The 17,369-nt window shown below is 41.4% G+C and overlaps 2 protein-coding genes across 4 annotated transcripts in view; both read right to left on the reverse strand.

Moving 5' to 3' along the window:
• Nucleotides 1-17,369, reverse strand: part of CCSER1 (coiled-coil serine rich protein 1) — a 927,042-nt gene that overhangs the window by 622,506 nt on the left and 287,167 nt on the right. The window lies entirely within an intron of this gene.
• LOC149313140 (uncharacterized) lies at nt 12,655-13,557 on the reverse strand. Its single transcript, XM_089526559.1, has 2 exons — nt 12,877-13,557; nt 12,655-12,759 (listed from the first exon to the last, which is right to left on the reverse strand). Exons 1-2 carry the CDS (start codon nt 13,555-13,557, stop codon nt 12,655-12,657), a joined length of 786 nt encoding a protein of 261 aa, XP_089382685.1.

Here is a 17,369-nt window from a genome sequence, read left to right on the forward strand (position 1 = left end):
GGTATTTATGAAACAAGGTTTAAAATGCTTTAGAAGCCTTTTTAAAAAAACTTTGCTTTGCTTACTGCTGGGTATGTTTGATGGGATTAAGAAAGATGTGTATTAAAAAGTCTGGCCCCTGTTTCCACATGCAAAACATGTGCTTGGTACATTTTTAAAAATTTTTGTCAAATATTATTTTAAAAAGCTCTCTTTTTGTGAAACAAGGTTTAAAATGCTTTATAAGCTTTTTTTTAAGAGTATTCTGGAGACTTTGTGGGAAGATTTGATGGGGGTAGAAAACAAAGCTCCAGAGGTGTTAATGGGTTTATGGTCAAGAGCTGATTACTCATACGCAGCAGAGTTACAGCCTTTTGTATTGTTAACTTTTGGCTTGTTGGTGCTAAAAGTTCATTTAATTGTTAAATAAGCCTATTTGGAAAACTTCTTTTTGCCATTTTCCCCCAAAAAGTTCTTTTTTAGGTTTTAAATTGTCTAATGTGCCTGTTTTAAAAGCTCTTTTTTTTGGTTTTTCTCAAATAAGTGCCCATTTGGAAAATCTTTTTATTCTGTTTAAAACTTTTTTTTTTTTTGCCAGTTTTTCTTAAATAAGCCTGTTAACTACCATTGCTTTGAGCATTGCTTTGTGTGTGTGTAGGGGTTAGGAATTGATGGTGACTAGGTAATTTCAAAAGATTTTATTGGGTGGATACCTTTGTTATAGGACATTAGCATACAAGAGCTTATGCCGGAAATAACAACCACTTTAGATATAAAATATTGTACAGACGGTTAAAAACAGCTGTTCTCATATTTCTGGGTGTAACTTCATGCGTCATTATTAAGCCGTTTTCCTGAAATAATGAAAAGAAAAAAACTGTTAGGGCAACACATTTTTCTCAATTGATCACTGGTTCCATAGGGTTTCCTAAAGAATATGTGTTAAACTTACCCAGCTGCCATTTTCCTTCATCCAGATGTGTTTCTCAATTATCAAATAGCCGGCAATGCAATTGGTAATTTGCTGTACATTTCCTGTTGTGAGAGGCACACCTCTGGTCTTCAGCTTTTTGGCAATAAAACCTCCAAATAAGAGAGTCATCACAATTCTTCCCCAGTTGATTTTTCCATCAGAAAATTGAGACCTCATAACTAAATGGATTATTTCACAAGCACGAGAAATATTTGGAATTTCCAACTGTGTTATTAAGGGTTCCATTTTTTCTTCCACGTGCTTCTGAGTTGAATTGGCCAATTTTTGTAAAGTGTGGTATATTTTTTCATCTATTTGTTCATCTGGAACTTGGTCACATACTAGATTTAAGTAAACATGAACAATGCTGAATGTCTGCCTCTCCATTTCTTGTCAGAAGCAGAAATGTGGCAGCTCAGTCTCAACAGTATAATTCTGTGGGGTTTTCTGATATGCGAGGGGTGGGTTTAGTGGGCATGTCTCAACATGTTTGTGTTCATCAGGCACAGCTGGTACTTCATAGCCCCTGCAAGCCATGGAAAAACAGGTCCAAAACGTTCCTTCAGAGGAGACTGCACAGGGCACAGGAGGGCTGGCTAAAACACAGGCCCCAAACCTGACACACCCAACAGATGAAGAATTAGGTAAAATTTGTGCTTAACAATATTAGCACTGCTTTGTGGGTCAAAAAAAAATAATAATTTAGAGGTGGGGGCTAACAACATTAAATGTGTTATTTTGTGGGTTTGTTCTTTCTGAAATTAGTGTCTTTTCTTTACAGAATTGATGTTTGCTGAAGGCAGCCACGAAGGCAATGCGGCACCTGAAACTCCAGTGACAACAAATAAAAGTGGAGGTACAGTGTGTGTGTGTGTGTGTGTGTTGTGGTATTTAAGGGCTGGGGGGGTAATGAGTGAGTGAGTGAGCTATAATACTTCTTATTTTGTTTGCTTTTAGACAAATCTCTGAAACGTAACAGAGAAGAACCCCACGATGCTACACCCCAGGCTTCTAAGAAGCAAAAAAATAATGAGCAGGTGATGGTGATTGACGGAAATCTCTTACAACGCTTTGAAGCCCGCAGAAAGAAAGCTGCAACGTTATCGGCCTGCTTTGTGGAGATGCAGAAAATGGTAGCGAAAGGTTGCGCGATCCTTAGACGGGCCAAGGGCTATGAAGCCCATTTGAATTATATGTGGGACAATCCAGTAACACAAGCTCATATGGATGCTTTTTACGAGAGTATTAAAAAATATAACGAGTACATGGTGGACAGGTCCCTTGAACATCGGCAGATAGGCAGAGGTAAACTACAACCAAGGATCAAGAAAGGCCGGAATGGTAAATGGTGCAGGGTGGCGGGGTACTGGAAGAAACCTGCCAATGGTAAACTGTACTGGAGAAGAAGAGTAACCACCCTGATTAACAGATCAAAAAAAGTACTCCACACTCGGAAAAATAATAGGAAATGTAAAGGGGGCCTGAACTCGAGGAGCCTGGTAAAAAACACTAAACATAGTGTTGATAATAACCAGCCTTCTTGTTCCAGCACCCCTTCTTCCGTGGCCTCTGACCCATCCAGGGCTGAGAACCAAAACCCCTGTGACTCTGTTTCTGATAATAACCAGCCTTCTTATTCCAGTGCAGAACCTCAGAATGATTTGGAGTCTTCTGAATCATCCAGGGATGAGAGCCAGCCCCTACCTGCAAACATCCCAGGCTCCCCAGATGATGAGGGCCCCCCTGCCGTGTATGCAGAGCGTGTACGCTCATGGCAGTGGACCCACAGGTTGTATCGTACAGTGCGTATCGGTGAGGAGTTCCGATTCAGAAACTTAGAGCATGTAACATCGTACACGCAAGCTATACACGCATTACACAACTCAATACAAAATATTCTAGACGATCTTAACCAGCGAATTAGTCTGGGAGATTGTGTTCAAATTAGACTGGAGGCTGATGGCCTAAGAAATCCTCTGTATTCTGTTAAAAAAAGTAAGGACCTTTTAAATGCTGAGGATTTTCTATCACAGTTGAGTAACCTGTTGCAAAGCAACATGGAAATCTGTGCCCATTCCAGTTTTCGTCTCATAATTACGATTGTGAAACCCCCAGGGGGCGGAGGGCATAGATCAATAGGCTCCATCCCCTCTAGTGAAATAGTTGCCAGAAAAAGAAAACATTTGGTTGATTTAAATTATACAGGCACTAACCTCTGTTTTGGCGGTGGCCTGATTGCTGTCATGAGTGAAAAGATTCCCACAGATGCAAAACTGCTGACAGCAGCCAGGCAACTGTATAAGGAGCTTGGCTGGTCCGATCAGAAAAAAGTGACCTTAAGTGATATTTCACATGCTGAAAACCACTTAAAAATTAATATTCATGTGGCACATTATTCTAAGAAGGGGTGGAGTCTGTTTAAAACCCAAGGCCCTCAATATCAAAAAACATACACGCTGCTTCTGCATGACGAACACTTCTATGGGGTAATCAATGTAAAAGCCTTATTCGGGGTACGAAATTTTTGCATATTTTGCCAGAGCCTATATAACCATAACAATCACACCTGCTTATATTTCTGTCGCCTCTGCTTGAGAAAAGATTGTGCGGTTGTGGTAGATCAACAGGCTAGGTGTTTTGACTGTAAGCTGAATTGTAGGTCTAAAGAGTGCTTAAAAATACACAGGCAGCTGGTCTCAGAGGGAAAGGTACGCTGTGAAAGCAGGAGCTATTGTCCTAAATGCTCGCATTACCAGAAAAGTTACCATGATGAGGAAGAGTGTAAAGGCCGGCAGTGCACAGTCTGTTGGGGGTTCATCACAAAAGATGATGAACATAAATGCTTCATGCAGCCCCTAAAAACCCCTGAGGTTTCTGTACAGTATCTATTTTACGATTTCGAGTGTCACCAAGCAACTGGTGTACATGTCCCTAACTACTGCTTTGTAAAAGCATTTCCAGGGGAAACTGTAGAGTGCTTTAAAAATGGTAACAAAAGAAAGCGGAGGTATAAGAGAGGGGCTAAAAAGCAGTATGACAGCGATGATGAGGATGAAGATTATGAGTGGCCCCTTGCTGGCAAAAGTTGGGAATTTAAAGGGGAGACATGTTTATCTGACTTTATTACAACATTTATAGACCGCCAGTTTTCTGACTGCACATTCTTAGCACATAACTCTAAGGGTTATGATGGTTACCTGGTGCTGAATCAGCTGGTGAAAGAAAAACTTGATGTAAAAATTATCGCTCAGGGTGGGAAACTGATTTCTGTTACAGTGGAAAAATTGAATATAAAATTTATTGACTCCCTGAGTCACCTCCCTATGGCCCTCTCTAAACTACCCAAAGCTCTAGGCTTTGAGAGCTATAAGGGATATTTTCCCCATTACTTTAACACACCTGAGCATTGGGATTATGTAGGCCCAATGCCCTCAGCTGAAGATTTTGGTGTAAAATATATGATGCCTGGTGAAAAGGAAGCCTTTTTAGCATGGTATTCAGAGAATCAGGATAAAATCTTTGACATGCAGAAAGAGCTTGTGTTTTACTGCAAAAAGGATGTTGAAATTTTAGTAGAGGCCTGTACCAAGTACAGGCATGAAATTGTAGAACTGACAAAAGAAAAGAAGTTAGTGGAGAAAGGGAAGAAAGGGAAGAAAGGGAAAAAAGAATATGAGGAGTGGTTTGCTATAGACCCCCTCCAATTCCCCACCCTTGCAAGTGTCTCTCTTGCGATGTATAGATTTAAGTTTCTGCAAGAAAACACCATTGCAATTCCAAGTTTTGTAAATTACCACAATCAGTTTAAGCGATACTCCACACCGTCTATTCAATGGCTTTTGTATATTGAACATGAGGAAAAGCTTGAGATTCAGCATGCCTTAAATGGTGGAGAGGTTAAAGTTGGAGATTATTTTCTTGACGGGTATGCCGCTGTAGGTAATAGGAAAATAGCCTTTGAATTTAATGGTTGCTTTTATCGTGGATGTGTCCTGTGTTATCCTCCCCAGGAGAAAAACCCTGTGGTGGGGAAATCTTATGAATTTCTCTACAATTCCACACAGAAAAAAGCAGCTGAACTCAAAAGCCGGGGTTTTGATTTGAGAACGATTTGGCAACACGAATGGGATAATATGGTAAAAACAGATGTGAAACTCCAAACGTTTCTTGCTTCATCCCGCCTTCCAGAACCCCTACACCCCAGAGATGCTCTCTTTGGGGGTCGTACAAATGCCATCTGTCTCTACTATAAACCTAAAAGTGGGGAGACAGTGAAATACTACGATTTCACCAGCCTGTACCCTTATGTTAACAAAACCAAACAATACCCTCTGGGGCATCCCAAAGTCATTTATAAGGACTTTGAACCGGTCACAAACTATTTTGGCATAGTGAAGGCAAAAGTTATTCCTCCCAGAAAACTCTATTTTCCAGTTTTGCCTTCCAGGATCTCTGGAAAACTTATGTTTGTGCTGTGTTCAACCTGTGCAGAACAGCGGCAGTTGGACCCGTGCAAACATACAGATGAACAAAGAGCCTTAAAGGGGACGTGGTGCTCCGTTGAGTTAAATGTGGCTCTAGAGAAGGGGTACAGGGTTGTGGAAATCTATGAGGTATGGCACTTTGCACGCAGGTCTTCTGTGTTGTTTTCAAAATACATCGAGATGCACCTACGACAGAAGCAGGAAGCTTCAGGCTATCCTCACTGGTGTGTTACCGATGAGGACAAAAACAAGTATATAAAGGAATATCATATGAGGGAGGGGGTGCTTTTGCGCAAAGATCAGATCGCTGTGAACCCTGCAAAGCGCCAGATTGCAAAGCTGTTTTTAAATTCTTTGTGGGGGAAGTTTGGGCAGAGAACAAACCTCCCTCACACTCAGGTGTTGAGAGACCCCGATGAATTCTTTCAGCTGCTTTTTTCTGATGCTTACAAGGTTTCAATGTTTGAATTTGTTGACGATGAGGCTGTTTGTGTCTCCTGGAAATATTCCGACGACCGGGTGACAACCTCGGGTAGAAAAAACGAATTCCTTGCCTGTTTTACAACGGCCTATGCACGTTTGGAACTTTATGCACTCTTAGACAAGCTTGGGAGACGTGTTTTGTACCATGACACAGACAGTGTCATATTTGTGAGTCGGGAAGGAGAGTGGGACCCTCCTCTCGGAGATTTTCTCGGGGATCTCACAAGTGAGGTTCCTGCAGATCAGACCATTACAGAGTTTGTGTCAGCAGGGCCTAAGACCTACGGTTATAAGTTGTCTAACGGCACAGCCTGCATGAAGGTCAAGGGGATTACATTGAACAGCGCTAACTGTGAAAAAATTAATTTTGACAGTCTCAAAGACCTGGTATTCTCCTACGTCTCAGACAAGAAAGGTTCCACACCTCATGAAATTGTGGTACAGCAGCCAGGTATTGTAAGAAATAAGCAGCATTGGACACTTCACACTAGAAATCTCAAAAAAACACAAAAAGTTGTTTTTGATAAAAGGGTCATTACTGAAGGATTTAGGACACTTCCTTATGGCTACTAAAATGGAAACACGCTGGCAACACCCATTCTCAGCTATTCTCGCTGGACCTAGTGGCTGTGGGAAGACGTTTTTTATAAAAAATATGCTGGATCATGCTGGTAGTGTGTTCTCAGAAATGCCTGAAAATATTGTCTGGTGTTACAGTTGCTGGCAACATTTGTACAAAGAACTCCAATGTAAATACCCTATTATTCAGTTTGTACAGGGGATGCCTGATAAATTTGATGATGATGAACTGTTACCCCCCAATAAAGTAAATCTTTTGGTTATAGATGATTTGATGATTCATGGTTCTGAAAATAGAGATCTTGAGCGGGTTTTCACCCAATTTGTACATCATAGGAATCTGAGTGTATTTTTCATTACCCAAAATATTTTTTGCAAAGGAAAAAGTAGCCGGACCATCAGCCTTAACGCTAAATATATGGTGCTCTTTAAAAATCCTCGGGACAAATTACAAATTGCTACTTTGGCTCGACAGATGTATCCGGGAAATGTCAATTTCTTCATGGAGGTGTTTGCTGATGCTACAAACAAACCTCATGGGTATTTAGTGCTGGATCTGAATGCTAACACCCCTGATTCTTACAGGCTAAGAACTTGCCTTTTCCCTCCAGATTTGCCTGTGGTATATATAATGAAGAAAAACCATTCCCACCACAAAAGGGCCCGGTTTTAACAATCCAGGGCTCTGTTGTTGTCTGCTCCTCCATGGGGAAACATGTCCAGTCGCGTAAAGAGAAACCTGGCACTTTTAAAACTGCTTATTACAGTGCCTCCTCGTCAAAGAAAGGCCATTTTGTGTTCAGCTTCGGATGACCTTGTTGCAGCCATTTCAGAAATAGCCCTCAATACTTTAAAAGGCAACATTCCTTTATCCCCACAGCAGGTGCGTGTATTAAAAAAAAGACGCACCCTTATTAAAACTCTGGGTAACAGTAAATTGTCCCTGAGAAAAAAGAAGCACCTTGTGAAGCAGTCTGGGGGCTTTTTGGGGCCACTGCTAAGTTTCGCAGTTCCTCTAATAACAGGCCTTTTAACTAAACAGTGATGGAATATGCTGAAAAAATGTATTTGGTCCCCAGCCATCAGCTAGAACAATTAAAGGGCCCAGCTTCTAAAGATGAAAACATCAGAACTACAGCTATCTCTTCCTTAGATACTGAAATGCAGGCAATTCTACGTAGGACCGACTTAACTGAATATGAGAAAGCCAGACGTTATGATGCTTTACTCCAAAAATATCTAACTCATGTAAAACAGAAGGAGGCAGAGAAACAAAGTTTAAATCTGTTTCTACCCGAATCCCCTTCTGAAGAAGTTGTGATGAACTCCCCTGATGGCATGATTCAAGAAGTGTTGGACAATCTGCCTGTCAGGTACAAAAATAATGCAAGATTGTTACTAAACAAAATGAGTCAAAACAAAAATGTTTCTTCGTGGGATGACAAGGGCGTCTTTGTGTATAAAGGAGAATCTGTAACTGGATCTAATATATTGGACTTAGTCAAAAGTATAATACAGCCTCATGCTTTACCAACCAAACGCCTCCCCAAAGGCTGGGATGTTTTTTTGAGGGCCATGGCTGAAATAAACGCTCCAACTTCTGTGGTGGGTAACACTGCCAATAGAGAACTTTTGAACCGTTTAAAGAACCCTGAAGATTCTTTGTCACTTACACCTGTACTGTCACACAGATCTTTTAAAAAACAACGGCATGCTGCTTGTACCTGGCTCACTTTATAACGCCGCTATTTTTTAGAAAAAGAAATAGAAATAAAAGTCTTCTTTTTAAACTATTTGATAGTCTGTGAGTGTTTTTTTAAAATGAAAATAAAAGCCAGGACACAGATTATGTTTTAATAAAACCCTCTGAGGGGGTGTGTTTATTAGGAAATGCGGTGGTGAAATTCATTACAGGATACACATCCCTGAGTAGTCTGGAACATGTCTGAGACAAGCCCGGGCAAGTTCTTCTTCTTTTTCACAAACTGTACAACCATCTCATCGTTTTTTTCCAAATTGTGAGAATATAGGTCTTGAATATTTTTAAATGTCAGGCCCTTGCCGCGCTGTTGCAGAAAAAACACACAATGATATCCACAAACCACAGAGTCTGGGGCTTGTACTGGATGACCCTGAAACACAGTTTTGTAGCCATTTTTTCTTAAAAAATTCATGATTGTTTTAGGAAACAGAGGGTGGTCTGGAGGGTGTCCGTAGGAGTCAAAAAATTCGCCATTTTTTTCTTCTGTCAAGTATATAGCAAGCCAATGTTCTCCTGGAAGGTTGTGAGGATGGGTGTTTATGACCAAGCTCAGGGGCCTTTGCAGCAGTTTCTTTCTGGGGAGCATGTCACAGGGGAAGACTCCATAGAAGCTCTTCCGAGTATAGGGGTCAGAAGTCAGTATGCGGGTTAACTGCAGGCTATCCATGTTACATATAATCAAACAAGACATTTCTTCGTTGATTTATTTCTATCACATTGTCAAAAACTCCATAAACAACCATATTGACCGTGGTTGGCAGGGGCCTGGCAAAACGCAGCTCTGCCCTCAGGTTTCCAGTTTTAATCAAAGAGTAGTGGTCACCTCCTTCTTGATCTGGAGTCAGGTCAAATGCAAAAAGTGTGTAACCTCTTGCATATTCTTCACGGTTAATTAAAAGAGACCTGTCTTTCATATGCTTGCCCGCCGTTTGTACCAAACTCATATACTCTCGCACACAGTTTCCCTCTTGAAAATCGGGCTGAAACGGTTTCATTGGATTCTGTTCTCCATCCAGGTAAAGGGCCGCAAAATTAATATCATAATGTTTAAAGTTAAACGGATTTTTGTTGTAAATACCGCTAAAGGCATCATTGTCCACCAGGCCTATAACCACCTGTTTAGGTAATTGTCCCAGAAACAGGTTCTCCTGATTAGAGACGCGGCTGCCTCTCGGGATGCTGAACACTTTCATACTCACACGATCCACAGGATATTTGGCATTGGAAGTCAACAGTCCTTCGGCGTGTCCCAGGCGGACACCAGGGGACACCCTCACCTTTTTGACAAAAAGGGAGGCTGATAGAATTTGCAGTTTGTACTGCCTGTCTGCAGCATCGCTCATTAAGCAGAAAGCATCTTTGTTGCGGGTGAGTTTAATTTTCACATCAACGCCATTTAGCAAAAGCTTTTCTTGAAAAAACAGGTCAGCATGGAGATGGCCCAGCAAGTCTATCTTTCTACTTGCAGCCGTCAGGGCTGCTCTTTTAACAAAACCTTCATTATCCCCATCCAGCTCAGCTGATTCATGCTCTCCAGCTGTATCTTTATAAAACAGGCCTGCAGAAAATTGAGTTGCTAGAGTGTCATCGCTGTAGTTTAACACAGATTCAATGAATGATCGGTAAGGATAACAGTTATTACTCTGGCTGACGAGACGATCTGCTATAGTAATATCAACCTGACTGAAAATGGAGGCTATTGGATAATTCACCAGCCCTACCTTGGCATCTTCTGCAAGGTTTGACCCATCTTCATTCACTATTTTACAGGTCAAATAGAGGAGCGTGTTGTTCAGATCCATATAGTCCTCACCATTCCCGGCAATGAAAAAGTCAAGTGGGGCAGATTCTGTAAGAGCAGTCAGTGGGGGAACCTCAATAAACACACTTCTCTCAATACTGGTCTGAGTAGGCCCAATGTGGAATAAATCTAATTCAGATTTAGTGCACTCTTCAGAGCCACAATGGATAAAGGCCATGATGCTGGTTTAAAAGATGTCCCTCTTAGCCAGAGCCCTCTGTCGCTTTCGCACAGCTCTCCGCTTCTGAGTTTTCTTTTCTTGTGGGACTTTTCTTTTAAGGGGGTGGGGAGGGCCTGTCAGCCTCGCCTGTGATGCTTTTCTTTTTAACCCCTTCCTTCTTTTAATGTACATCAGGCCCGATCCTTCTTGCAGATTTGGAGGTGTCACTCTATTTAGAACTGCCTCAGTCACCTTGCCAGCAACATCTTTGGCAATATTACGAAAAGCTGTTTTTGCGTGAGGTTTAATAATGTCCAGGCCTCTTCTTAAAAGCGGAACAGCTTTTCGAAAAAGGCCTCTGAAAATCCCACCAAGCCCTGCCCCGTACATTTGGGGGACACCCTGATATCCAGGAAGGCCATTTCCAGCCTGGGCTCTGTAATAATTTCTGTAAAGGGCTGGGTCCCCATATGATTTTACGATCACCATTTTTTTTTTTTTTTTTTAAAGATGCAGAGTTCTCCTGGGCCGGAAGTGAAGCTTCACAATCACCTTTCCAAAGCGAAATGGGACTTTTTTGTTCTGATCTGTCTTTATCTCAACAGTGATGGTGTCAACATGGTGCTTGCTTACAGGAATGTAGTGAGGCTTGTCATAACAAATATTGACACGCTCATTATTCTGTCCTTGCACAGGTACGCAGCGTAGCAAAGGCACATAGACGTCCCCAACTATCTGGTGCTCCACAATATCTGTGTAAACATATAAACTGGTGAAACCCCCAGTGATGTCTGCTGCGAAAGGCAGGATTTTGACATGATGGTTGGGAAACAGCCCTAATATGTAGGATAATTCTGCACCAACCATCAGTGTGTATGTGCCATCTGTTTCAAGCCAAACCTTTCTGGACACTTGGTCATACCGCAGAACCACTTCTGGGGGATCATTGTGTGTTTTTATAAGGCTGTTCATGTGTGCAAGTAGTTCAGGGATACTTGAATAATAGCCCCGTTGTAGAAGGTAACGCCACCGCCTTTTCCCGTTTGCAATTTCAAACCACACATCAGAAGTTACAGTGTTCCAACTATGAGGGTACTGTATCTCGGCCAGGCCTACCTCCCACTCCCCAGGAAGCTCCAGAGGTCTTGCGACAGAGATAGTAAAACTTGAGATCGTGTTCTCTGGAAAAACATCTGCACAGGCATTACTTGGAAGAACAACATAAAAGCTACCATCCCCCATTGTTCCACCTCTTCACCAGCAGCTATTACACAGGTTTGCCAACTTCAGAAGCAAGAACCCAACTGTTGAATTTGCTTGGCCATCCTAGCCATTTCACTAGGTAATGCTTCTTTCTACCCTTGCCTTTTGTAGCTAGAATTTTCTCAATCCTGTATACCTGGTCCTCTGCAGTGTTAATCTTTTGTAATTCTTCAGGATAAAAGCTGCCAACCACAGTTTCACCATCATAATCTTTCAGAAGAAACACAGGCCTTTCTGCTTTTCTGATGACATGGTCCACAATGAATACCTCTGTAGTAAAATTCTGTTCATAGCCCTTAGCAAATATTCCCTTGCTTTTAGAAATCCTAACGTGGTCTCCTTTTCTGAGCACTGGCACTTCCTCTTTTCTTTTGACAGGGGTCCCATAAACTGTTTTCCACACTGCTAGGTCATTGGAATCATTGACATCAACAGGCCTTGCTTTGATAGTACGGTGAAAACTATGATTATAACTTTTTATAAACAATGGGAGGGCATCAATATAGGTGAAGGTGTTATTGGCTGTGAAGTACCTCCACATTTTTGTTTTTAAAGTTCTGTTAAACCGCTCCACAACTGCAGCTTTAACTTCATTATTGGTGACAAAGTGATATACCCCATGTTGTTTTAAAAGGCTACTTACAGACTTGTTTAAGAACTCGGAGCCACGATCTGTCTGTAACTTAACAGGTTTTCTGTTATTTTCTGAGAAAATAGTATTAAAGGCTCCTGACACTTCTCTACCTGACTTATCCTTCAGAGCCACAGCCCAGGCATATTTTGAAAGGATATCTATCACGGTTAAAATGTACTTGTAACCCCGATTATACTTAGAAAATTGTTGCATGTCAACTAAATCAGCCTGCCATTGAGAATCCACTTTAGATACAACAGTCTTGTTTCTTTTAAAACGGACCCTGGCTGGCCTATGTAGTGTATAACTGTCCTGTTTGGAAAGCCATCCAACAACCTCCCCCTTCCGGATAGTTTTGTTCTGCTTTTTGGCCTCTAGAAAGAGGGGATGAACACCGCCAAAGCTTCCAACTTCTTCAGGGTCGTAGTATATTTTCTTTAGGATTTTTTCATGTTCTGACATTTTGTCAGTTGCTGTAAATATGAACACGCAGGTATAGATCAAACCATTTTTATTGCAAATTACACAGAGCATATCTAATCTTCAGGCTTCAAGGAAACACATGAAACACAGGATATGTTTACATTCTGAGAGTTTCCGAACTGAAGATTCTTCACGTCACTTTCATGCACACCAGCCTCCTGTTGGCAAAAACATTTAAAACATCTTTTAGTAAAAAACCTCTGCATGCAATGCACCCCCAACCTCTCTCTTTCTTTAAAAAAAAAAAACAGCCACTCAATACAAAAAACTCTTACCGGTAAGCTGTCATAACCTGCATCTGTCTTTTCAGAGTTGTCCCCCAAGGCAGCCTCCATCAGGTCATCAAGGAGTGATTGGTTAGCCGATCCAGCTGTGTCAGGCTCTCCCACCGAGCTCTCAATCTTCTGTGGGGCTGCTTTACTAAACACACTGCCATCTAGCTCTTCTGGATCAGAAATCAGAGGTCTTTCCCTCTTCGGGAAAAGTGCTTTCAGATCACAACCGCAATCACACTCTAGGTCAGATCCATTATCAAGGCCATCTATACTCCCGTCCGGCGAGCTCATGGTTTTAGCCCCAGCCTCTTGGCCTGCTGAAAAAACGAACACGGGGGAATCCTTCACGGTGGTCTTTTTCTTACCAGCACGGGTTTTCAGGTCTGCAGGAGTTAGCGAGAGAGGCTTCGTAAATTCTGCCCAGCCTTCCTTAAGCAAGGGTACCGGGGGTTTGGAAAAACCCATAGGTCCTGGCAGTAGCGGGGGGAAAGAGGTGAATCTAGGGGCGGCCTTCCTTGCAGGTTGCTTTTTTCTTGCTGCAGATGGCCTGGAAAAACCGCCAGAGCTTGGAATAGCGGTGGTTGACTCCATGCTGTCTTCCCTGAACATGTCTGGGCTTGCCCAAAGGCTTCCTGTAGCGTTGCTAAAACCGTCTTCTGATTGGCCCTTTTGAATCATCATGGTCACATGAGTCCCTTCAGACGCTCCACCTACAGGCGGGGTTTCATGCTGGGGTGGGGCCACAAGCGGGGGGCGTGGCCGGATATCCGGGGAGGGCAGGACTTCCGGCAGAAGGCCGGATATCCGGGGAGGGCGGGACTTCCGGCAGGAGGCCGGATATCCGGTTAAGGCGGGACTTCCTGTTAAGGCGGGACTTCCGGGGCGGGGCACCTGTCAGTGGGCGGGGCTTATGAGTTTGACGAGAGGTGCCACCCTTTACTACTCTCTCACTAAGTCCTAGAACTCACACCTCTCAATCTTTGTTAGTAGTTCAATAGGTCACATCACCAAAGTAATGGGTACTATGATGACACAGATACATGGTGTTCTGATGCTTGCCATGCTAATGCATGGAAACATCAACAAATAGAAAGAAAAGACTAGGAGACAGACTCACCCATCATTCCTAGTTTTAGAGTAAGAAAGTGGCATCTTGAAGGACACCCATGTGATTCATTATCAGTTTTTTCCTGTTAACTCTAGGTTTTACAAATATGTGTTACTTTAAGACATACGTTTGGTTGTCACTTTAGCCAACTAAATAAAGCTTTTTAAAAAACAAAACAAAACAAAACTGCATGGCAAATTATGATAGTGGGATAACACAGGAGAAGAGTTTGTAAACAATAAAATTTAAAAACCCAACGACAGGAAGATGGCTATTGTGTCCTCTTCCTCCATCTGTCACTGGTGAGACATAGGTGCTGTGGGCTAATTAAATCTTAATGAAATTTAAATAATCTTCTGGTCCCGAAGCATTAGCTGGGCAGTTGTAATGGCTGAACAGCTGTTGCTATTGACAAAAGCCCTTTAGTCAGCATCTTCAGCTGTGCCTCAAGATCTGGATTTGGCAATGCTGAATGGAAATAATGATATTTATGCATAACTGTCTTCAGTGGATCTGTAATTATTTAGTGTTTGGATCACAGGTTAAAGGCCAATGCAACAGTAAGAAAATGTATTTTTTTAACAGCAGGTTCACTGTGTGTGTATGAAATGACTTTGAATGGTCCTGGAAAGTGGCGGATCAGGGCCTCAGCGGCTGCCGCTCTGGCCACTGAGGCCCCGATCCGGCTGCGAAAGGGGCAGGTGCAGGCCGCCGCTTTTCAGCAGTCTGTAACCCACCAGAATTTCAGAATTTGGCCAATTGCCACCAATTTCACATCTTTAAGAGAGGCTTGAGTCATCCTTCCTATCCTAGTGCTACAAACAAAGCCTCTTTTGAAATGGAGGCATTTTTCCAAAGATCTCCATGTGGGTCTCCTGATTTAAAAGAAGTCAAATATTTTCCCTTTCTTATGTTTATAAGCAGGTTTGGTGTACTTGTTTGAATGAAGGGCTATGATTCTGGAGAGCAGGGTTTGAATCTCCCCTCAGTGATGGAAACCCACTGGACTAGGGTAATCATAAATCAGAAACAACTTGGAGGCCCGTGACAACATACAATAACTAAGCTGCACATTGTTCAGAAGTCACCTGAAGCTTTGGTTACCTATGACAACCTGAGTGGTTCTCATGCTTTTGTGAAGGAAACAAAGAAAGAGCAGAGAATGTGGGATCACACCGATCCTACATTATTATGTCAGGGTTTGATCATCTGAGCCAAGCGGGTGAGATGTTATTTTCTATAGTGCATAATGAATGTCATAGTAAGTAAACTATATTCAAACAGGCAGCAGTTACTGCCAAAGTATGCGAAAAGCAGAGTGACAATTCTAGTGTACTTATTTTGAAGTAAGATTTCATTGTTGTTGTTTTTTTAAAAAATCATTTAGATTGGCAGCTTTTTCTACTAGAATATAATATTTAAACCTGGAACAGCATTAGAGAATATCTGATTTGGCTGTTCTCTGCAAAAATTACTGGAAGCTAAAAATATACCACTATTTCAAAAAACATAAAGAACAATTTATTATCTTGCTGCCTAATTTGCCATCTTTGGGAAGAAAAGAAAAAGAAACTTGTAAAGACACTGAAGAATTTAATAATCAATATGCCAACCACACTCATGCATTTCAAATTTATACAGACAGGAATTAGAAGCAGTACAATACTGGGAAGAGACAAGTGTCAAAATCAATTATAAACTTTGGTTTCTTTGCTGTTACACTATCATGGGAGTTGTTACTTCCAAAGGAAATCATGGCAAATGGAAGCAACAGCTTTCATTTAGTGTACATGAGTAAAAAGTACAATAAAGGCAGCAGTTCATTATGTGTAAAATCACATTTTGCCAAGTGGGAATTTCGTAAGTACTTAGTTTTGTGCATTTCATAAATCTACTCTTTATGCATTTGGAATCATTTTAGATACTTATATTCTTGCAATCCTCATTAATTACTTTTCAAAAGTGCTTTCTGTCTGGAAAACATAAAAAGGGAGGAAGAAAAACAGAGTGACTATTTAGTAATTGTGCTCAGTTGAAATTTGCCTCCCATCTTCATTGTGGTGGTTGTTGTTATGTGTTTTCAAGTTGTTTCCAACTTATTGCAATTCTAAAGCAACACTATCATGGGGTTTTCTGGGGCTGAATGTGTGACTTACCCAAGGTTACCCAATGGGTTTCCATGACAGAGCAGGGATTCAGATTCTGGTCCCCTAGAATTGTAGTCCAATGTTCAAACCACTATACCATGTTGACTCTCATTTTTACCAATATGCAAATTAGAGGAGGCATAATTGAGAATGGGAGCATGGGCAGAAATTTAGGGCAAGTATTGTGCTGTAACTAAAGCAGAATACCTCCTGCGTACACTGTCACAACTCTGTATGGAAATTAGATAGCATGTAATTTGATTTAACACCCTTTTTGCTACGGATCCCATTTTGCTCCTTTGACTGGAATTATATATTTGTTCTCTTTTATTTAAGTGGCATTTTAAGGTATTTGTATTGTTCAAGTCAGGCCTAATCATATAAGGTGCCAAATGAGGGGGTTGTTGATTATTTGTCATAACCTGACTACAAAAAAGCCAAAATGAGCATATAATGATAGACCTACCATCCACAACACATCAAGGGAACTTCTCTTCCCCCCCCCCCCCCCGAAAATGCTGTTTTGCCAATTTGCTTTAAAAAAGGGAGCAAAGGAAAATGATAACAGTATAGAAGCACACATTTGCTGACTGAATCTCAGGAGAAAATGTACAAAATAATTGTTATTCTCATCCCTTCACTTATTGTCATGGGCACATGGCATTTATAAATTTAATTATAGATTCCAGTTACAATAACAATGGGAGAAACATCATCACCAGGGACATTTTTAAATGCAGCTAAGAAGGCAAAAAAGAAAGAAAGAAAGAAAGAAAGAAAGAAAGAAAGATGAATGGAGTGGAACTTTATTCTCCAGACCATTTCCAAAATACACCTATACAGAGAACATGATTTGATCAGACCTAATATTCCCAATACAGTAGTCATCCTTGCTAATATTGAAACTCAGGTAGCTGAGAATCTATCAATTTAGAAGGGAATAAGCTCTTGAGGCAGAGGTTTCTCTATACTTGATGGGCTTTCTAGTTATGTAGAAGCACAAAAGTCTGCAAATTAAAAGATTCACATTATTAAAACAGAGCAAATTGCCTGACAAGAGCCTGAGAGATCTGAGGATGTAAAGATGTTTATGCGTCAGTTGAAGAAAGGGAGAAGGAATGGGGAAGCAGGGAGAAATCTGTTGAAGCCCCTGATAACTTGAGGCAAGCATGCAACCCTAGACCATGCTGGCTAACACAGTCTGAGAGCCGTCATACATAAATAAATTATTCCAATTT

This window comes from Sceloporus occidentalis, unplaced genomic scaffold, assembly GCF_023333645.1.
Source record: "Sceloporus occidentalis isolate IW3139 unplaced genomic scaffold, rSceOcc1.0.p SCAF_5, whole genome shotgun sequence".
Lineage (NCBI taxonomy): Eukaryota > Metazoa > Chordata > Lepidosauria > Squamata > Phrynosomatidae > Sceloporus > Sceloporus occidentalis.

Coding starts and splice junctions, on each gene's coding strand:
- LOC149313140 (XM_089526559.1), bottom strand. CDS start 13,557: ATGATGATTCAAAAGGGCCAATCAGAAGACGGTTTTAGCAACGCTACA. Junction 12,760..12,876: donor CAGGTTATGACAGCTTACCG/GTAAGAGTTTTT, acceptor TTTTGCCAACAG/GAGGCTGGTGTGCATGAAAG.